General features: G+C 40.7%; 7 protein-coding genes across 7 annotated transcripts; 2 read left to right on the top strand and 5 right to left on the bottom strand.

Annotated features, from left to right (window-relative positions):
* Nucleotides 1–63: 63 nt before the first annotated feature.
* Nucleotides 64–1,184, bottom strand: BCR41DRAFT_359154 (TLC domain-domain-containing protein; the record flags this gene model as incomplete). Its single annotated transcript, XM_022025181.1, has 1 exon — nt 64–1,184. A coding segment is annotated over exon 1 (793 nt), but the record flags the coding sequence as incomplete, so codon positions are not given.
* A 580-nt stretch (nt 1,185–1,764) lies between these two features.
* BCR41DRAFT_339752 (hypothetical protein) lies at nt 1,765–2,876 on the top strand. The gene is made up of 4 exons (XM_022022174.1): nt 1,765–2,000; nt 2,103–2,246; nt 2,396–2,441; nt 2,543–2,876. The coding sequence occupies exons 1-4, from the start codon at nt 1,972–1,974 to the stop codon at nt 2,678–2,680; spliced, it is 357 nt and encodes a 118-aa protein (XP_021878639.1). The 5' UTR covers nt 1,765–1,971; the 3' UTR covers nt 2,681–2,876.
* A 3,620-nt stretch (nt 2,877–6,496) lies between these two features.
* On the bottom strand, nt 6,497–7,436 carry BCR41DRAFT_388560 (hypothetical protein; the record flags this gene model as incomplete). The annotated part of the gene is made up of 2 exons (XM_022028016.1): nt 6,836–7,436; nt 6,497–6,745 (listed from the first exon to the last, which is right to left on the bottom strand). The coding sequence occupies exons 1-2, from the start codon at nt 7,334–7,336 to the stop codon at nt 6,497–6,499; spliced, it is 750 nt and encodes a 249-aa protein (XP_021878640.1). The 5' UTR covers nt 7,337–7,436.
* Nucleotides 7,437–9,692: 2,256 nt separating this feature from the next.
* BCR41DRAFT_325969 (Pex12 amino terminal region-domain-containing protein) lies at nt 9,693–11,503 on the bottom strand. The gene is made up of 4 exons (XM_022021601.1): nt 11,140–11,503; nt 10,765–11,000; nt 9,947–10,645; nt 9,693–9,813 (listed from the first exon to the last, which is right to left on the bottom strand). Exons 1-4 carry the CDS (start codon nt 11,330–11,332, stop codon nt 9,742–9,744), a joined length of 1,200 nt encoding a protein of 399 aa, XP_021878641.1. The 5' UTR covers nt 11,333–11,503; the 3' UTR covers nt 9,693–9,741.
* Nucleotides 11,504–11,652: 149 nt separating this feature from the next.
* Nucleotides 11,653–12,995, top strand: BCR41DRAFT_381742 (Tim17/Tim22/Tim23/Pmp24 family-domain-containing protein). Its single transcript, XM_022027324.1, has 3 exons — nt 11,653–12,183; nt 12,312–12,563; nt 12,744–12,995. Exons 1-3 carry the CDS (start codon nt 11,907–11,909, stop codon nt 12,827–12,829), a joined length of 615 nt encoding a protein of 204 aa, XP_021878642.1. The 5' UTR covers nt 11,653–11,906; the 3' UTR covers nt 12,830–12,995.
* Nucleotides 12,996–13,085: 90 nt separating this feature from the next.
* Nucleotides 13,086–14,735, bottom strand: BCR41DRAFT_424423 (hypothetical protein). The gene is made up of 3 exons (XM_022030426.1): nt 13,530–14,735; nt 13,328–13,442; nt 13,086–13,215 (listed from the first exon to the last, which is right to left on the bottom strand). The coding sequence occupies exons 1-3, from the start codon at nt 14,709–14,711 to the stop codon at nt 13,100–13,102; spliced, it is 1,413 nt and encodes a 470-aa protein (XP_021878643.1). The 5' UTR covers nt 14,712–14,735; the 3' UTR covers nt 13,086–13,099.
* Nucleotides 14,736–15,681: 946 nt separating this feature from the next.
* BCR41DRAFT_399124 (cytochrome P450) lies at nt 15,682–17,668 on the bottom strand (the record flags this gene model as incomplete). The annotated part of the gene is made up of 4 exons (XM_022029023.1): nt 15,682–15,856; nt 15,944–16,799; nt 16,904–17,351; nt 17,528–17,668. 4 exons carry the CDS (start codon nt 17,666–17,668, stop codon nt 15,682–15,684), a joined length of 1,620 nt encoding a protein of 539 aa, XP_021878644.1.
* Nucleotides 17,669–19,983: the final 2,315 nt, after the last annotated feature.

The raw sequence follows: 19,983 nt of genomic DNA on the forward strand, positions 1-19,983 counted from the left end.
AATGTCCGTAGTCCACGTGATACGTGTTTATTATTATATACATGTATATGTATTTACAAGTTAGTAAAAATAGCAAATTTTATTAAGGATACGGAACAAATTATAACAAATGGGAGTGGAGCCTTCTTTTTTTCGTCTATTCTATCTTCTTGGAAACTGGTTTTGAAAAGTAAAAGAGGTTGACAGAACGCAACCACTGTTTAGCAAGGATGAGCCACCAAGCGACATTCATAAGAAACATGGTAGTTGTAGTGATTGTATATTTCTTGCCGATGTGAAAAGGAGCCTGGTACCAGGACATGCCCAACTTTGCGCCAATTGCAACACCCATCCACCAGTTCCCAAAGATTCTGCACCAAAAGTAAGTCACCAACAAAGCTGTGTCAATAAAACGCTTCAATTTTGAATTGTTAAATGTACGACCTCGACTCTGAAGAACCCAACGGAAGTGCAGGATTGGCGTGCTCATGTTCATAAGGGAGAGCATTCCGATGAAGTAGGGTCCTGGATTGTCGATCGTGAGTGCATACAGATAATAGACAGATCCAAGAATGACAGAGATATGATGAAATAGAATCAAATTGCTCCCCACACCGAAACGTATACGTTGATAAAACTCAAATGCTGTATCTTGTGTAAGATAACCAAGTTCCAATCCAACTAAAAAGGGTGTCAATGGGGTCTTGTAAGTCGAGAGGTCGTTCTTGGTCCAGTCTACGGTCAAGAGGAGATAAAGGCCAGTGAAGGTCATGATGGTTGAATGTACAGAGGCAACAATCTTGTTGTACAAATGGTAGTGCTTTTGTGTATCAGCCTTGGGAGGCAGAATGTTCTTGACCCACCGTAGTCTGCCAAGGATAGTGAACAACAGCGGGTAGAGCGTCAGAGCTCCGATAAGTGATGGCGGAACATGTGGTGAAGTGAGAATGTCCATAGTTCCTAATCCAACAAGCGAAACAAACTAAGAGAAGTGTATTGTTATGAGAATAGGGTTGTTTGAGGAAGGGAAAAGAAGGAAGAAAGAAAGAAAGAGATGAAAGGAGAATGAAGGGTGTTAAAAAAAGAAACAAAGTAATGAAAGTGGAATGAGGTGATGCCGACAATGATGTTGATGAGATTTCTTAGGATAGTATCTTTTTGTGGAAAAAGACCAGCAAGTGGAGTCCAAGTAATCTGTTGACAATTAATATTTCAGTATTTTAGCTTACCAATTTGCAAAAATAATTTTTCTTTTGTAGTGGCGGACAAGCCATTTATCCGTTGAACAAGAACTCCGCCGTGTCCACAGCCTGAACCCCTTGGCATTCCACACATGGATATATAAATATATCTTGCACCTGCGGAATGATTTACTATTCTACCCTTTACCAGACAGAAAGGAATCTCAGATCGATGTCGTATCGCAGAAGATACAGTGAGGTCTTAATGAGAATCCATCTGATTGATGAATAAAAACAAGCGCACCACCCCTTGTCTGTCCATTTTTCATGATGGCCAATGCCCCTTATTTGTTCCTTCCTTTGTTTTATTTTCTTTTTCCTCACAGATCAATCTTCTTCCCTTTTACCCCAATATATATTTGGGTTAAAAAAAATGCCTTGCGAGCCGATAAACTTTATTATAACGAAGTTATACACATTCCTCCTACATGTACGCAGTAGGGATTGATTGATTACTTCTCTTCTCTCTCGATTAAACTGCCCTTTGGGTTTAGTTGTTACCGTCTATTGACAACTATACACTTCGCCTCTTGTTGAGAGGTCAAAATTCTTGAACATTGCCCTCGCAAGATCTTTTTCTTTATCGGGTTAATCACGTGAGTACAGACGTATATAAATAAGATTCAGATGCATCCAATGCGTTTCAAGTTTCAAGCTGCGCGGATCAATTCTTTTCTCCTTTGAGAAACTAATTCATCCACTTTGCTGTTGCATTTATACATCTCATTGTTTTATTTTATTTTATCTTATAATGCCTTCCTTCATTTACTGTTCAGAATGGTAAGGTTTTAGATGAAGTAAAATAATTGGTCAATATGAAGAGATCTGGTCATTTTTATTTACTTTTCTATTTTAATTCTTATTGCTCGATTGGTTTAAAAGCAACAACTTGTTGTACCCGAGAGAAGATAGATCAAATCCAGATGTCCGAAGCAGGAGTTTGATGTTCGCTTGCAGGAATTGTGACTACCAGGAGAAGGCTGACAATAATTGTGTTTACAGGAATGAAATTCTTCATGCACCAGCGTAATGTCAATATACACTTAGCAGCTAAAAAAAAAAAAAAAAAAAAAAAAAAAAACTAGCGTGTTGTCAAGGAGGAAAAAAAAAAAAAAAAAAAGGATTCACTCTTTTGTTCTAACATTGAAAATGATGAACTTGGGATTTTCTGATAGTGAACAAACTCTTCTCGTTCAGGATTTGAGCACCGATCCAACATTGGTAACCTTTGTTTTCTTTTTGTTTGACACGTCGTTTTGCATATTGTTCAAGGATAGAGTATTTTAACGCTTTCCTATCCAAACGGGGGGTACATATCCCAGCCACGAACTAGGACGAGATGCGCAAAATGTGGACACGAGGAAGCAGTGTTTTTCCAGGCTCAGGGCGGAGCAGAAATGAAGATGACATTGTTCTACATCTGTTGTAACAAAGCCTGTGGACATCGTTGGTTCTCATAAGCAATTCGAAGAAACTAGAGACAGAACGCAACAACAACAACAAAAAAAGCAAATGGCAGAGGCAGAGATAGAGTCAGAGGTAGAGGCAAACAGTCATTTTTCAATCCAGCTCGATCACCAAACTCTACTGTAACGGATTTTCTTTAGAAATATCAGAGCCTAAACCACCCACAACATTGATCAGCAATAATAAAGGGAAAAAAAAAAAAAAAAAAAATCCGTAAGAATATTGCAAACAGGAAAAAAGTCTAGATTGTGAATATAGAAGGGATGAAGAGACGAATGGACGTAGTGTTCTCTATAGCAGACAAGTAATGTGCTCCTTGAGAATCCTTTCAAAAGCCTTTTTAGTTCTTTTGTTTTCTAATCATTTAATAGAAAGAAAACTAACGATATCAAAAAACATATCTAACATGACACACTTCCAGTCAAAATAATTTACTTCCTTAAAAGATATTTAATCCTCAGGATTCCATTGACTCTGAAGAAGTGTATGATGTTCCTTGACCTTATCTTCTCAGTCAACCTCATTTCGCGGTCCAAATTCAAGAAAAACATGGCTGTCTCAGCCGTCAACACTTTTCATTCTCGTTCACACCCCTCCTTAATGTTGTTGTATACGGCTGAGTCCAGACCTTTAAGCTTGAATTCGGTGTCCCAATATAGTTAATTGCCCTACAAATTATACTTGTTAGTAACATGGCGCTCGTTCCATGAGATCATCAGTATGATATATAAACAAGTGCCAATCTACAAGAAGTTGTTTGTGCTCTTGGAAGCCAGCTTCGTAGTTATATCATTAACAACGCGTGCTGATTGGCACTTGACTTCCAAGAAAAGGCTCCAATATTCACTCCATCTACATCATACTCCTACTTTTCGAATGCCTCGGGGTCGATATGAGGAGCTAGAGTGGTTGCCTTTGAGTCCTTGGATACACTAAAAGGAGCTGTGACCATAGATTATGATAGACAATGAGAAAAGGTCTTTAGCATAAAATGAAACGCAAACTGGAGATAATCGAAGATTGGTGGAACGTAATTAAAGTTTAATACATGCCTTCTTCCAGCATTTGTCGCAGCTATGGCTTTGGACAACATTAGCAGCGGTATTGGCAGCGCAATAGGATATAATGCAAAGTAAGAAGAGGAACCAAACATTAAATAGCAGAGTAGTGGTGGAAGTTGCAGGTAATGCTAATCATGTTTAGTAAAATGCATCTGAAGGAACAGAGTAAATTCTGCTGCAAATCTGAACGTTTTCTGGGGTTAATGGCAATTTGTTTTTGAGGCGCTCTCCTCTTTTACATCCTAGTTCTACTTGAAACTGCCTGCGTAGCAGCAGCAACGAGCTCGTTTTCGCAGATAGTTGACTGCAAATTCAACAAATGCTTATTTTAAATGAAGATGATCTTCTTTTAGTACCTGAAATAGGGTTACTCATAGTACGCAATAATGGCGGCAAATGATAGTATCCTGCCTTGATTACAACCTCCTTCATGATGTCCTTTCGTTCTTGTGAGGAGGTTTTTGACAGCCGTTAGAACACGTTCATTTTTACCGACTCGTTTGATTGCCTCAATCGCTCCAAGACACCATTCTAAAGGCCATAAAGCCGGGCCATATTCAACTCATCAGAGAAGTCGGTCCAAGCCTTTAGCGTAATTTCACAAGTAGGTATTGATTTCAAATACTCGGTTTGCTCTGCGTTCATGATGACTCTAGCACTAAAGATCTAACCGGGTCTTTAGAGCTGTGAAATAGAGTTTTGAGCAAAGTTAGGTTTAGAAGATCGTGTTGTTGTCAAAGGAACAAAGGAGAGGAACATGAACTGCGCCAGCGCAGTAAAATACGAAAAGTATATAGGCCACGAAGAAAAGGGTGCTAATTTTTTTTACAAAAATATTTTCAGTTGAAACCACTAGCTCTTATGGGTGCATTCACGCCTTTTTTTTGAAATTTACCATCTTCAACAGTATTTCACACCTTATGAGGCTTCCAGACGTCCTTCAAAAGAGATGTAGCCGTCAGAATACCGTTGAATTGGAAGCAACATAAATCTTCAGAGTATTCGATGTTTCCCAGAAAACCTAGGCATTAGTTATGATCTACATTATAATATGTTTTTATCCTTGTGAAAGTTTTGGGATCCGTCAGAAACCGTCTTTTCTTTCCGGTTTGTCTGATCACCTCGAACCCTCCAAGATACCATTCCAGAGAGCATAAGGCTAGCTCATATCCAATTCATCAGAAGTTAACCCAAGCTTTGAGCGCAATGTTATGAGTAGGCGCCGGTTTTAAGTACTGAGCTGTGTCTTCGTCCATCATGACTGAAGGAGGTTATGAAGTGAAAAAGTGGATGGTAAGGGAAAGTGAAGAATGAAGAAGAGTTGAAGGATAGGGGTTGATTTGGGTTTCATTTGGCTGTGCTCAACTGATGTTGAGCTAGTTCTATGTATCCGCCACTGATAGGCTGCTCCAGCATGCTGGTCAAGGGATCAGCGCAGTGATTGTGCGTATCTGAAGCTGTACAGTCCATGCACATGTGTTATACGAGACACGCAATTATGATCCATTATTGTTATTATATATATTAAAATATACCATTTTTTGGTGGCCTGGCTGCAAGGCTTGGAGCGAGTCGTTGGATAGGGGAATATGGAGTTTTAACGACTAAGTTTGCAGATAATTTGGGAAATCACAAGGAAAGGTTTAAATGCTGCGGCAGCGCCTATGAATTCGTGTTATATGTTTCATATCAAGTTTCAACAGAATGGCGACCCATCTATATTGATCATAATGCCAGGTCAACTCTTTAAATTTCTCCTTTGACTACTATAACCACAGCCTCAACGACAAAAAAATGTCAGCATACCTCCTCCTCACTAAGTCCAAGCCTTGTTCTGCGCACTCTTCCAGGGCACCGCTACAATGCTTCGCTTTTCTGATCCCCCATCCCGCAAATATTTCTTTAACTCTTTGGACGAATTTATAATACCGGAGATTCGTCAATATATCGGCCGAGCATTGTTTATACCGGATAGTGAGTATGCTAACCATGGGCTTCAGATACAAAGCTTAGTCAGGAACTGATGAGGTCCGGTCTCGACGCGGCCCTACAGGCCAGAGCCCAGAGCCCCCTCTCTAGCCTCCAGGAGTCAAGAAATTCTACCTTGAATATCATGCAGTTATGACACTTCACTGAATCACAAATCTGAAAAATCCTCAAGCCCTCGAAATAAAAGAGGAGGGCGTTTTTCCGGGCCTGGTTTTCTGCCCTGTGAGGAGGGAGATAGCAGCTCGTCGATTCTTAGCAGTTTTGAAGGCATCTGAATCCTTCCCAGGTCAACTCCTATCCCTGAAGCTGCTTACACAAAACCGGAGGATGTGAATAAATATACGATATTATTCAAGATGTCTTGCTGAACGAAAAAGCAGACAAAGGGAAAGAGGAAAGCACTCTTTGCATATTTCTGCAATCTACGCCCTTTTTCTCATTGTGGATGCCATCATTGCCATGTAATACCATGTTGCACAAATTTCAATTTAAAAGAAATGAATGCAAGACAAATAGCCACAGTTTAGTGCCTGAAAGTTAAAATTCTTTAATATGTACAAATACATGCAAGCGAACTATGTAAATAAGATATGTATACAAATATAAGATCTATGAGTCTATAACTGGGGAATGGAGGAATGTGTAGAGGAGGAAGGGTCTCTACTATGGTAGGTCAAGAGGAGACGTAAGGGGATGTCATGTTGGACCAGCAACAGTGCACCAGTTTTTTTTTTTTTTTTTTTTTTTTTTTTTTTTTCCTTATACTTTGTCCAAGCCGAGGTCGATACCCTTGTCACCAGCCCCTCCACCAAAGGCATAAAATCCACTAGTATTTCGCTTCACTTCCTCCCGCTTAGGACCAGGGCCTCTCTCACGACCACCATCACCATCGGCATGAGTATCCTGTTTTTGTCCGCGCTGACGAACATTGACAACTGTCATGTCCAGGGTAGGAAGCTTACCGCCGCTGACGCCTCTGATCTCAACATTAGCACAATGATGATAGAACTAAATGATTATAAAAAATAAAAAGGAAATGTTAATTCTTCTTTTTTCCTTGTATTATTATTATTGTTATATTTTCCTCAAAAAAATTACCTGGTTGATCCGGTAAGCAGTCCATGACATTGCGAATAGACATTTGTTGGAATCTTTGCATGAGGGCGCGTTGTGGGGAATCTGAACTGGCCATCTGTAGTAGATGTCGGGGCAAGTCTCTGTATACTGTCCAATGACTTTCCAGGTTTTTCCACCATCGTACGACAATGAGAACTCACAAGCCCCCCCTCCATGACGTGCAGGCTTCACGTTACTGGGAGGAGGGAATTTGTCATATGGCATTCCAAATGTCCAGAATTCAACGCCAATGGTTTGACCAGCATTGAGTTTCGTCACAGGTCCCTTCTTGTAACCTCCACAGGGAAATTTTTTGCCTTCATAACCGATCCAAGCATGAACAGTGTTGCGGAGATCATCAGTCCAGGGACCAGCCTGACCACGAGGGTATGACATCGCAATATGTGCAGAAGCCGGTGTAAGAACTGAGAGAAGAGTTGAAGTAGCGATGAGGACGCTACTGAAGAGGGAGATGGCCTTCATATTCTCTAGTATGTGAGCCTAAAAAAAAAGGCAGTGATTTCTTTGTGGAGGAGATTTACTAGAGGAGTAATAGGAGAGGGAGAGATGTGAAGATTTGATGAATAACAGCAACAAAAAGAAAGGAAGAAAAAGAGGGACATGTCTGGGTTTTTATATGATTGCATCGAAGAAAGAAAAGCTTCCTAGAACGGACGGAACGTGGTAGAGGACAACGCGTTAGTGTGCTTCATTGTTTAATTTCAAGACAAGACAAGACAATAGACTACTTTTTACCCCTGGTTAGAGAAGTGGTTCTCACCACAATATGAAATAAAACTTTGATTTGGCGACGGAATCATAATTTTTTCCTTTTTGCATGTGGCTGATCTGATTGGGGCAGGTAACGACAACAGGAAAAAGTTCAACAGATTCAGGAACAGCGCACTTTATCATCAAAGAAAAATCATTGGCAAGCGATCAATATCTAGATGCATGATGTATTATATATAATTACAGCTCTACAAATTCAATTTAATGATGGGGGTCCGAGTCATAGAGTCATAATGTAAACATTTCTCCTTTTCTAACCAAACCCTCTCTTTCTTTCTCCTGGTGCACAGACTTATCAGGCGCCAGAGGGTAAAAAAGAAATAATAAATTGGTTCATGATGAATGAAAATATAATAGGAAGAAAGAAATGTTCCTCAGCTCGATTTGATGGTTATCGAGTTCATTTCAAGTAGGCCACAGTAACTATGGTCGTTCAATGTTGAAAATGACAAAAATATTCATTATTTGCTTTGATAGTTTCAATGCTTTTTTTTTTAAAGAAAAAAAAAGCAATTGCTTCTTGTAATATGGTTGGAGTGCGAACAAACAGAAATGGAATATAAGCATGAATCAAAACATTCTTCGCCAATTCCGTGATTTCAAAGGTCGGCATCTTCCTATTATTTGCCTGGAGACGTAAAAGAAGGCTGATTTGCCAAGCCCCCTTCCCCCCAAAAATCATGCCGCATGAATGCAGTGGCTAGCCTAATAGAAAGGCTTGTTTTACACTTTATTGGGGAGATTGCAGGCTGAAAGTCAAGAAGTGCATGACATGTGGATATTCCTCAACACTGGGGGACTGCATGGACAGATCATTCAGTTCGGAAAAATTGATTCGGTGGGACAAAAACTAAATGGACGTCCAGCCGCCCTGCATACATGCATAGCGTGGTAATTGCGTCTTGTACATTTTGCAACTCTTTCCTTTTTTCCCTATGCTTAATCAAACCATACAACTTCCTCAAATCTTCAATGGCAAAACATCAAGGATGATTTTTTTTTTTTTTAAATTGCTAATTAAAATATCTCAAGACCAATTTTCCTTTTTTCCGAACTTGGTCATGCTTACTTATGATCATTGTCTTCAATATATGTCAACAGGGAACCAACTTTGGCTAGATCAGACTAGACTAAGCAAAGTATATCCTTTCTAAAATTTGACTCAATTGTTAATAGAGATGGAAGTAAACTTCTCTTATCTTGGAACAATATATACAGTAGTATGCAAATATTATGTTGTATTTACATTACTGAATATGAATTTTCCCCTTTTTTGATTTCTCCTAAACTGTCGAAATGAGAATGGTTGCTCCTTATTCAAGGGTCCTAAGGTGTAACCCTGCTTTGTGTAGATGTGTGTATGTACAGTATGCTTGCACAGATCCTTTTTCTTTCTTTCTGATGCTTTTACCGCTGCCTGATGATGCGCATGCAGCTCCAAATGTTCCCGTTGAGGAATGTGGCAATACAAACAACCCATGTACATGTACAACATGGGCGACATGTAATTTTAAACAAATTTCGGCAAGGGGAAATGGAATGTGTAACAGATGTAAAGATCGATAGATGCTCCTCTTAAGCTCTTGAGGTAAAGGATCTGTCCACAGTATAGTCAATGACTAGTCATAATTGATCATATACACGTTCTTGCCTTTTAAAAAAACGGCCCTTCTCACATCTGCTTAAAGTTTGGAAACGAGAAGAGAAGGAAAGATTGGTTAGAGGCCTGCTATAATGCCAATTTATTAGTTAGCGCCTTCTCTTCCTAGATTTTTTGACCTGGGGTCTTGAGATGGATCTTTCCCTTCTTAGCTTTCTTTTTTATGTAGACTTGTACCTCGTTTACCATTGCACCTATGGTATCTTCTATTGTTCTACTGTATTCATCATATTCTGGTAATCCAATGGACATAAATACCTGACATGGCCTTCCTCAGTTGCGCGAAGGAAGTTAGAGTTGACGCCATCACGAGATGTCAAAGCATAGTATAGGGCTGAAGAGGAAATAATAAAAATAGTAATGAAATATCCACTTTTTTTTATTAGTGATTATCTTTTTTCCATGGATATGAAACAATTTAACAAAGCTTCTTGATTCAATATAATTTGGTGTAGATCGGCAATAGCGCCGACAATTGTACATGCTGACGGCATAAAGGACACTCAGGCTGATAGTTATTAATCCAAGTAATAAAGGTAAAAAATAAAAGGAAAATTAGATTATTGTTCTCATATCAATCATCGTATAAATTGTGCTAAACGTGATTTTTAAAAAAAGCCTTAGTTTTTTCTTTTTTTTACCTTGTTTTGACACCATTCACGAATACAAGTCCAACAAAACAAATGTCCACAGGGAGTTGCTGTCGTATTTGTCCGAGGGTCGAGACATAGTGTACATTTCCGGACATTGATCTCTGATGTTGTCTGTGTGAAGTCGTCATTTTCTTCTTCCTCTTCTAATTGGTTTTGTGCTTGTACAGTAGCAGCAGTAGAGCCGGTAGCATTTTTTGAAGCAAGAGCTGCAGCTGCAGCTTTTTCTTGAGCTTCTGCAGCAATTCGTCTCCGCCATTGGAAGAACTGAATCACGAGTTGGATCACAATCAAGACTCCCAGGACTTCATAACCGGATCGCTCCTCTCCAGGTGACAACTTTCGATTAAAGATGTATCGGATCCCAGTAATGCGCTTTGAAAAACTGTAGTATGCACCAAAGAAGTAAAACACTGCCAAATGAGCTGAGTATCCATGGGTTTTGAATAAATTTTGTAAAGTTGGGAGCCAATCGTGAAGTACAGTCTTGAGCCGGGTCATCATAGCAGATGGTTCTTTCTTCTTTTCCAACTCTGATGAATCTGGTAAAGTCGCATCTAGGCGATGTCCTACTACGTGTCTTTGGTGATGCTGCTGTTGTTGAGGTCGCGTGCGTCTTCGAAGCTCTTGAGTCCCTTTGGAGTAGATGTATGGAATAAGCACGTGCCAAAAGATAAGAGCCGATCGACGCTGATCGTCAAAAAAAAAAAAAAAAATGCATATTAGAACTATCTTACATAAGAAGGTGCCTACTACAGATCTTTGTCTCTGCACTCTTCATTATCTTTATGAAGCAACATGAGACCTACAGCCAGTGAAGGAAAAGTACCAGTGGAACTGTTGATCTGCATAATATCGCAATATTCCTCGCCCAAAGTCTGTGTTCCAAGAAGCGTCGTTAAAGAGTAATAGCACAGATCTGAGAATACTTCGACTTCGGTTTGGTATTTGTGTTGCGTGCGGTTTCCAAATATCTCTCGAAAAGCATCCTTGACTTGATCCTTTAAGATCTGTTGATAATAGGCATCTTTTTGGTTGGCGCGGACTTTTATTATATGAGGAGAAGGAGGGCATGCTTTTTTTTTAGTGATCTGGATACGCTGACAGGCAATGCAATAAAGAAAAGAGAATAAAAATAAAAATAAAAATAAAAAAGTCGTATTTGTTGATCCTTTTTAGCTTACTGATATCCGGTTGCGATGCACTTGGAAGTGCAAGGTTGAATTTAGGTGCCCGTGATGTGCTAGTATCTCCTTCTGTGGATGTAGGTGCAAGGACAGGTGCAGGTTGGGCAGGTGCAGGTTGGGCAGGTGCTGCTACTTCGAGCTGTGACCTGTCTGCGGAGTTTACGGGGTTTGACCCATTTGTGCTCGACATTATGAAATGCTATCTTACAATTGATCTGTTTAGTGGATGGAGTTAAAGTAGAATGAAAGGATGAGCAAATAAAAGAGGAGACATGTAATAATAATTAATTGTAAAAATGGAGGACAAGCGGACCGGCACACCGGAGGTATAATAACTTTCTGAAGAGAACAGTGAACCGTGAGTTGACGGGGAAGTTAAATGCATTGCGTTTATGGAAACTGAATATATTGCAAAAAAAAGGAATCGTGCAGCAAAAGGAAGGATAAGCCGTTAATAAAGACAGTCATAAAAGAAAATATACCAAAAGCGAGAAGGCCCCAAAGGTTAGTCACTACACTAAAACTCAAATAACCACAGACATTCAAAGCTGGCCTTTCCGATTAGTTTTGATTGCATCTTTCTTCACTTCTACCATTCTTTCTCTACAGTCTCATTGAGAAGACACATCTAGACTCATAAGTGGATTCAACTCTCCAGGACAAGCAAAGTAATTTAGAGACAGGCAGAAAGTGAGAACAGGCAATCAGGAAAAATTTGATCACTCTTTTTCAAAAGCGAACCCCCATTTTTGTATCTCAACATCATGTCCTCTCACCATACCACCAACATCGAGGAAGAGGATAGCTTCGCTCCTATCTATGCTAGCCAGGAGGATTTCAACCCCAACGACACTGTCAGTGCCTTCCTTAACACTGCTTATGATCCCGCTCGCCTGCATCCACTTGCTGGCCTCGGTGGGGGTCTTGACTATCTCAACCTAGATGGCGATGAAGTCCTCCCTACCTCTCAAGGCGGTCTCTTGCCCAGCAGAGGATGGTCTGATGATCTCACTTACGGTACTGGCCTCACTTATATCACTGGTAAGTTCAAAAAATACTTGTTTTTATTCCTTTCTAGCCTACAAAAGCACTCATTTCGGTATTGCCAAGTTCTTAGTTGCATTTCCACTAATATAAACACCATGACCTTTTTTTTCCCTTAAAAAAAGGACTGAGCTTGGGAGGTGCTTTTGGTTTTTATGAGGGTCTCCGGTCATCACCTAGCCCAGCATTCAAGATTCGTCTCAACACCGTTTTGAACTCAATGACCCGTCGTGGCCCCTTTATTGGAAACTCGGCCGGTGTGTTGGCTTTGATGTATAATGGAATCAACGGTGTTATCGGCAAAACCCGTGGTACTCATGATCCCCTCAATTCCATTGCAGCTGGTGCTCTCACTGGCGCTATTTTCAAGTCTACAGGTATAGAATGCATACACGCAGAAGAATTTACACTCTTCCTCTGTCTTCTATCCTCTTCACTCCAGTTTCTTTGATATCTTGATCTCCTTGCCCATTTTAGGAAACTTTTTTTTTTTTTTTTTTTTTTTTTCTTCTAACCTATGTTTCTTTCCTTTTTATACTTTACCTTCTCTATTCTAGCTGGTCTTCGTGCGGCCGGATCAGCTGGAGGTGTTTGTGCTGTGTTGGCTGGTATCTGGGCCTTTGGCAAGGAGGCTGTCCTGTAATTTATGTCAATCCATCTCATTTGTTTGCCGTCATATGCATCTCGATTCTTTTTTTTAAAAAAGACATATTTTGCTTTTTTTTCTCATTGAGTAGCTAGTTTCTTGCTTTCTATCATGATGGTGGGAGGCTTTTTTTTTAAAGATAGAGCTTTGTACAATACACTTCAAAAAAAAAAAAAAAATCCTTGTTTGTTTTTCTCTGTTTTTACTCTTGACAAAATTATTTCAAAATGATGCCAAGAAAAAAAAAAGTTAAGGATTGTGTTTAATTTATGTACGTGGTGGCCGTTTATCTAAAGGGATATACCCTTGGCCGCGTAGCATTCTAAACTGCAGACAACTCTTGTTTCCTCCTAATCCATCTTGTGTCGTGAACGTCCGTACCTCTGCATTTATAAAGTGTATTTGAGAGAGGAAAAAAAAGTAAGTAAGTTTTTTTTTTTTTTTTTTTTTCTTCTTGAATGCTTGGCAAAATCAGCTTTTTTTTTTCCCCCTTACCTTGATATCCTATTCCTTGTTTGCCTGCTCGCAGAACCAGTGAAATGATATCTGGGATGGCTGAATCCATCCCAATCAGCGTAATCTCTTCATGTTCCTTAAGAGACCTGATGATCTACATATATATTTTTACAAGCTTATTTTGTTAGATTTTATTTTTTGCCGATGAAGAAAAAAAAAAAAAAAAGTTTTTTCTCCTTACCCAATCCAAATATGCGTCGGATCCTTGTTCCACCGTTGAGACACCATCACGGATAACATGCCGTACAGGATGAATGACATCTGTCAGGCAGATAAATGGCGTAGCTTCCATTCCTGGGATAATATCTGATAAAGACGATGTAGCTGTTGATGATGCTGCCGTTGCTGTTGCTGCTGATCCAGACCCAGATCCTGATGCAGACGCTCCCGCTGCAGAAGACGGTACTGCAGAGCCTGTTATAGAGTTATTCTGCACTGCTGAATGACGATCTATGGAAGATCCTTTACGAGACATGCCTGCTGATGATTTAGAAGTTTGTCCATGTGCATGTCCTGATTCAGATCGACTAGGTCCACGAGGCTTGTTACTTGCTTTAGAACTAGTTCCTCCGGAAGACTTTGGTCCTGGTCCCGATCCCGATCCCGATACCGGCACCGATCCTTGTCCTGCAGTTGTCTCTGATGCGACTGTAGCAGAAGTTGAAGTTGAGATGGAAGCGGAAACCGCAGCACCAGAGGCAGGGCTAGCATGACTGAGACCACCACCGACTTTCTTACTCGCCACAGCTTTTGATGGTGATGACGAGGGGTTTGTTCCACTATCCGTGGATCTCTGTTGATGATGTTTTTCTGTAGAGTCATGATGATGAGATTGTAAAGATTTGTTACTATCATTCAAAGCACGGCTACTACCATTGGAGTGATTGATAGCTTTGGTGTTGTTGCTGCTGCCATGGTTATTGCTGGAATGGTTCTGATGCTGCTGTTGTTGCTTTCTCGGCTGTTTATTACGCCCTGAGTGGATATGTTGTGATGGATTGTTCGTAGTTCCAGCTTCGGTTGTAGTTGCCGTTACTGCGTTATTGCGAGTAGTATTATCTGATCGAGATCGACTTTGACCTTTATGATGGGTAATGCTACTGCTGCCTCTATTACTGCTACCAACCTTAGATGTCAAGGACGATGATGATGACGAGGATGCTTGCTGTTGCTGTTTCTGAACCGGTCGTAAGGTTACTGGAGAAGTATGACTATTATTATGACTATAACTTTGACTATGACTTTGGTTATGGATACTAGTGCTAGTGGTTGCCTCTCCAGTGGGAGCGGCAGGAACAGACTGTGAAATGAATGATGGAATGAATTCTTTGGCAGTTGCCTTGAGAGTCATTGGTTGGGTCATGCGTAGTAAAGAAAGAAAGAGAAGAAAGCGCAGACGAGACCCCCAAAAAACCTACTTCGTCAACACAGCTATAACTGCTATTTGATTCGTGAAGGAAAGCCTACTATTACAGTTAGTTACATGTACTAAATCTCAAGCCACAGCATAGGGCGCAGTATCACCTGATTCACGTGATATTCCGGAGTTCAATCTTTCGTTCGGTGAACATGGTTTGCGTTGACGCTTTTTGCATCCATACATATTGCCACTTACAGGAGTGACTCTCCAGATTTGCATTCACACGGTCGGAAGATTTAAGGAGTAATTAGGAACGCCATTAATGTACTCTGATGATAAAGTGAAGGGCAGAAGGAATAGGGGTTCAGGGAAGTGAAAAATAAGGACTTACATTAACATGTATTACAGCCATCATAAGCACACCTTACACACGAACTTAGTTTTATTTTTTTGGTATTGCAAAGAAAAGACCAGAGGTTGCATTTCAAGCTTTTTTTTTGCGCTTGGGCCTAATAAAATTTTGGTGGCAAAATTCAGAGTTTGAAATACTCGCGCATCAAACACGTCCTTTTTTGGATGCATCAGAGTATATTTCTATGCAAGAGAATAATTGCTACCATAGATGCAGGAAAAAAAAAAAAAAAAAAGCATATCATATTTATTTATTGATTATTGGCTGAATATTATTGTGTCGAGTGCTCCTCTAATGTCCCTGCAAATATCCTGCGTACGTGTTGGTGGGCCTTTCATTCGCTATAGCCGACATTTAGAAAATCGCCTTCCCGTATCGTAAGATCAAAGGGCTTAATAAGGAGCTTTATTGGTGTACTTTTTAGACCTTTAAGGATCATATGAGCATATATATGTATATATACAATTGGATATATACAAACATTTACATATATATGCATGGTTCATTGTTCTACCTGACTCCGCTGCAAGACATCAAGCGCTTAGCGATGAGTAACGCTATTCAATCACGACTAGTGAGCTTCAAATTAGTATCAATAGCCTCACCAAGACGGGCGTAAAGAGCCATCTTTGTCTTGGAAGGATCCGGGATTTCGATCTTAGAGTACTTGGAGATCATCAGTTCCCCGAAGACTTTTGCTTCCTGTATATTCATGAATCGGCCTGGACAAGAGCGACTATTAATAAAGGAAGCATCAAGTTAGCCATTTCCAATCCATTACATGAAAAATAAAATAAAATAAAAAAGAGCCCTTAAACTTTACCTTCCTATACCAAAGGGTAGGTAGTCCATCCCAACTTTAGTCGCAGCTTTGTTCTTGCCTACGAACCGCCATGGTCTAAACTCTGTCACATCCTCACCGTTTTCAGAACTCTGATGAGCAGGTCTGGTGTTGATAATAACAGTAGAGCCCTTGGAGATCATAATACCGCTTGAAAGAGTAACATCTTCGAGCGCAAGGTGCATTATCCCCAGACGTTCAGTACGGAACCTGAAGACCTCTCGTACAAATGAGTCCATATAGATCATCTTCTTGATTGCAGCTGCAGTCAAGTCTCTGTCATGTGCTGGATCCAAGTCATCGCCAATAGGCTTTCCTTCCCTCGAACGCTCTTGACGTGCCTGTTCTCGTTCCGCCTGAATAGTATCAAGGACCTGCTGTTGTTCTTGAAATAACCTGTCCATGTACTGTGGGAATGCCGCCAGATAGTAGAGCATATTGGTGACGATATCTGTAGCTGTATAGACATACATGCCAGCAATAATAAGTAGATGTGCGCAAAGATCTTCAAGGTCCATGAACCCATACTTGTCAAAGTCATCGACCATGTGCTGAAGTACATCATCAGGCCGCTCCCATTCAACACCAGTCTCGTTCGCCAGAGCTTCGAGTCGACGGCGCTCACGGATCACAGGAGTAGAGGCCTCGACTAGAGTCTGAGCATGGTTTCGAAGCGGATGGAGCAGTTTACAGTTGGACCATCGCACAAAGGCGCGCCATTTGGAGGCTCTGAAATTACCGTTGATGAACGCTGGCCCGAGATCTGCTGAAGCAGATATAAGTGTTTCAATGACTTTACGGTCCTTGGCAATCTCAGGATCAAAGAGAACGTGTGCCACTAAGTTGGGTAATAATAATAATAACAAAATCCAATTACTAATTGATCATTCATGTATGCAAGGAATGAAGAGAGAAAGACCGTCACCGTTCAATGAAACATACTTGTGTTAGCAATTATCTTTTGAAGCGCAAGACGAGGTTTCACAACTAGTTTTGCCTCCTTCTCAGCAGGACAATGGACTATTTCTTGATCAATGTCTATGTTCATCTGTGCTGCGATCTTCGGAGTGTAAGTAGGAATAAAACGATTGACCATCTCACGAATGAGTGTTCGAATGGTTATTTCATTAAAGTTGCTCTTTCGGCCGGAATTAAAGTATGAGCGCATGCGTACGTGCTTTTCACGCACGTCATTCCCAGAGAAGCTCTCATTAGTGAAAACTTCACGGGCTTGAGGGCCAGAGATGACAGTGAGGGCCATGTTGAGGAGATATATGTTAAACACTGGGCCGTATTCTTTTTCACAGCGCTCGAGGAATGCGTCTGGATCCTCATTGTACTCATCATCATGTGAAGAGTCGCCTGGTCTGAGAGAGGCTATAGGGATTCTCTACAAAAAAAAAAAAAAGGGATTGGTATAAAAGCGTAGGAGCGGTGCTCCTGGTATTAGTTCAATGATACTATGAGATGCAACAGCAAGGGCGTCTTGAGTATAGTAGTTTCAGCATAATTGCTCGAGCATAACAGCGTAGTCCTCTCTTTCCACTTCATCTCTTTTATTTCCACCTTGTCTGTACTGAACCCTGGAGCCGAGGCAGCCCTCGTAGCCATGTATGCCGCAGAAGCCAGTCCAAGGCCAAAAGGAATGGCAGCCTGCATAGCGCCAATAGGCATGCCATTTGCGGGACTGGATAAAAGTCCGATCATTTGTTGAAGATTGTTGAAGGTTGTTGAAAATAGATATTTGAATTTGCGATATAAGATATATAGCTGGTTGAGTGTTCCTCTTTCTGTCACAAAAAAAAAAAAAAAAAAAAAAGATAATGAAGCCAGTATTTATAGATCTTACCTGAGTACAACGGAAGCGATGACATCAAGGGCCAGCAATTGAGAGATTACAGGGTGATTGCCTCAGACATTAAAGTGCGGTCAGAGGATATTTGCGCTTGCGCTACAACCTTTCTATAACAGTGGAACAAATGCTGTGTCTGGTTGCAGGCGGTGAGATCCAATTGACTACTTTGCAGTGTGTAAAATATTTTGAACAAACACAAATGGATTGAACAACAAAAAAGACTGAACGAGAACAGTCAGTACATACCCAAATGATTCCACTGAGCTATTTGTTTTATGAATTGGTGGCGAACCCTCTGCATGACCATAATAAATCAGACAATACCAGACTCCGATCAAAGTATCTATGTATGACCTCCCTCTAACTTGTCGAATATATGATAAGTTCGCTGAGACAGAACAACACCTGCTCTTCCGCTATCCTAAGAAGCTGGAATTGCGGTACGGCGCGATGCAGAGATTCGTCGAAGAAAACGGCAGGTCAACCACCCTACTGGAATCGCTATTTTAATGTGCCACGTGCCATAGCTGGCATTGATATCGCTTCAAACCAGGTTATCAATCACCTGGGAGTAGAGGAAAAGAGAAATAAGAGGAAAAGAGGAAAAGAGAAGAGAAGCTGAATTTCCTTCACCCTACCAATCTGCCCTGGTCCCTGACACCGACTTCTCCACATAGCCCCATTATATATTTTGTACTTGCCTTGCCTCTAGTCTTCTTTTTTTTTTTTTTTTTTTTTTTTTTTTTCCGGTTCTGGTTCTTTTTAGATTTATTATAATTTGTAAAAGCAAAAGTGTTCATTTTCTTTTAATAGGTTAGTAGTGAAGGTATTGAATTATTACACACACTGCTGGCGTAATTAGTCATGTCCCCTTGAGGTGTCCCTCCAATATCCCAATGCAAGATAGCGAGTAGGCTAAATGCTTGATTTATTCTAATGTCCTAATACAGTAACCATCATATTTGGAAAAATATTTTGCTCTCTAAACTTCATTGCCCTGTTGCATGCTCAAGATGAACCAGATTGAGATAGGAAACTGGATACACATAGCTATACTCATAATAAACAGCATCCTCAAATCTAGAATCGATATCCCCACTCTTGATTTCATTATGATCATTTAATGGTGATCAGGTCATTTTTCCAAATATGAGACTACCCTCTAGAAAATGCTAGAATATTTTCTTTCGAGTCTGTTTCTTTCTTAAATGCCAGAGTTCCTATGTTTTTTGATTTATTATCGATACTTTAGCCCCTAAACGTCCATCCATACGAATATGAAGCCAATTACCCAATCCAAGGTTAGAAGAGCCATTGCTCTCCTCAAGCAAGGTCTTTCCACTCGACAGGTTGGCGAGAAACTCGGAATTTCCCATACTTCTGTGACAAATATCCGTCGAAGCGCAGCAGAAGATATTGCGAAAAAGTCAGCAGGTCGTCCAAGGAAGATTGGAGACGAAATGGCCCAGCATCTTAAGCTAGGACTTAAGCGTGGTCTTTTCAAATCCTCCATTGATGCTCAAAAGGAAGCGAACAAATTACTCCCAAGCCCCGTATCAAGTTCCACCATCAGAAGATGCCTTAGGAGGACTGGTATGAGGGCAAAGAAGGTTGTCAAGAGACCTTTCCTCAAGAACAACACATAAAGAAGCGTCTTCAATTCGCTCGCATATACCAAGAATGGACTAAAGAGGACTGGAAGGCTGTCGTTTGGTCCGATGAGTCCAAAATGAATCGTATTTGCTCAGATGGGGTGGCCTGGGTATGGGATGACCAGGAAGAGGCCATCAATGAGCGAACTGTTCAAGGAACAGTGAAGTTTGGTGGCGGGGGGGTCATGATATGGGGCTGCATGACATGGAACGGACCCGGTCGAATCTATAGGATTGAAGGAACCATGAACTCAGAAAAGTACATCAACATCCTAAGGAATGATCTCCAGCAGTCCGTTCGGGATTGGGGCATCGCAGAGGACGGGTTTATCTTCCAACATGACAACGATCGAAAGCACACTGCGAAGGTCACTCAGGCATATTTGCGGTCAGTGGGCCTGACAGAAGAGTCAAGAAGGCTTCTAATTTGGCCAGCACAGTCGCCTGACATGAATCCTATCGAACACATGTGGTCTGAGCTGCAGAGGAGACTTGGGATGTACCCGGAATTAGCC

Source organism: Lobosporangium transversale, assembly GCF_002105155.1.
Source record: "Lobosporangium transversale strain NRRL 3116 chromosome Unknown BCR41scaffold_36, whole genome shotgun sequence".
NCBI classification, from domain to species: Eukaryota; Fungi; Mortierellomycota; class Mortierellomycetes; order Mortierellales; family Mortierellaceae; genus Lobosporangium; species Lobosporangium transversale.

What these genes read in the sequence shown, in the direction of transcription:
- BCR41DRAFT_381742 (XM_022027324.1), top strand. Translation starts at nt 11,907, where the DNA reads ATGTCCTCTCACCATACCACCAACATCGAGGAAGAGGATAGCTTCGCT. An exon ending in TGGCCTCACTTATATCACTG is followed by an intron (nt 12,184 to 12,311) that starts GTAAGTTCAAAA and finishes CCTTAAAAAAAG; the next exon opens with GACTGAGCTTGGGAGGTGCT. An exon ending in CGCTATTTTCAAGTCTACAG is followed by an intron (nt 12,564 to 12,743) that starts GTATAGAATGCA and finishes TCTCTATTCTAG; the next exon opens with CTGGTCTTCGTGCGGCCGGA.
- BCR41DRAFT_424423 (XM_022030426.1), bottom strand. Translation starts at nt 14,711, where the DNA reads ATGACCCAACCAATGACTCTCAAGGCAACTGCCAAAGAATTCATTCCA. An exon ending in CCGACGCATATTTGGATTGG is followed by an intron (nt 13,443 to 13,529) that starts GTAAGGAGAAAA and finishes ATATATATGTAG; the next exon opens with ATCATCAGGTCTCTTAAGGA. An exon ending in ACAAGGAATAGGATATCAAG is followed by an intron (nt 13,216 to 13,327) that starts GTAAGGGGGAAA and finishes TTATAAATGCAG; the next exon opens with AGGTACGGACGTTCACGACA.
- BCR41DRAFT_339752 (XM_022022174.1), top strand. Translation starts at nt 1,972, where the DNA reads ATGCCTTCCTTCATTTACTGTTCAGAATG. An exon ending in GAAATTCTTCATGCACCAGC is followed by an intron (nt 2,247 to 2,395) that starts GTAATGTCAATA and finishes ATTTTCTGATAG; the next exon opens with TGAACAAACTCTTCTCGTTC. An exon ending in TGAGCACCGATCCAACATTG is followed by an intron (nt 2,442 to 2,542) that starts GTAACCTTTGTT and finishes TACATATCCCAG; the next exon opens with CCACGAACTAGGACGAGATG.
- BCR41DRAFT_325969 (XM_022021601.1), bottom strand. Translation starts at nt 11,332, where the DNA reads ATGTCGAGCACAAATGGGTCAAACCCCGTAAACTCCGCAGACAGGTCA. An exon ending in GTACTTTTCCTTCACTGGCT is followed by an intron (nt 10,646 to 10,764) that starts GTAGGTCTCATG and finishes TTTGACGATCAG; the next exon opens with CGTCGATCGGCTCTTATCTT. An exon ending in GTGAATGGTGTCAAAACAAG is followed by an intron (nt 9,814 to 9,946) that starts GTAAAAAAAAGA and finishes AATAACTATCAG; the next exon opens with CCTGAGTGTCCTTTATGCCG.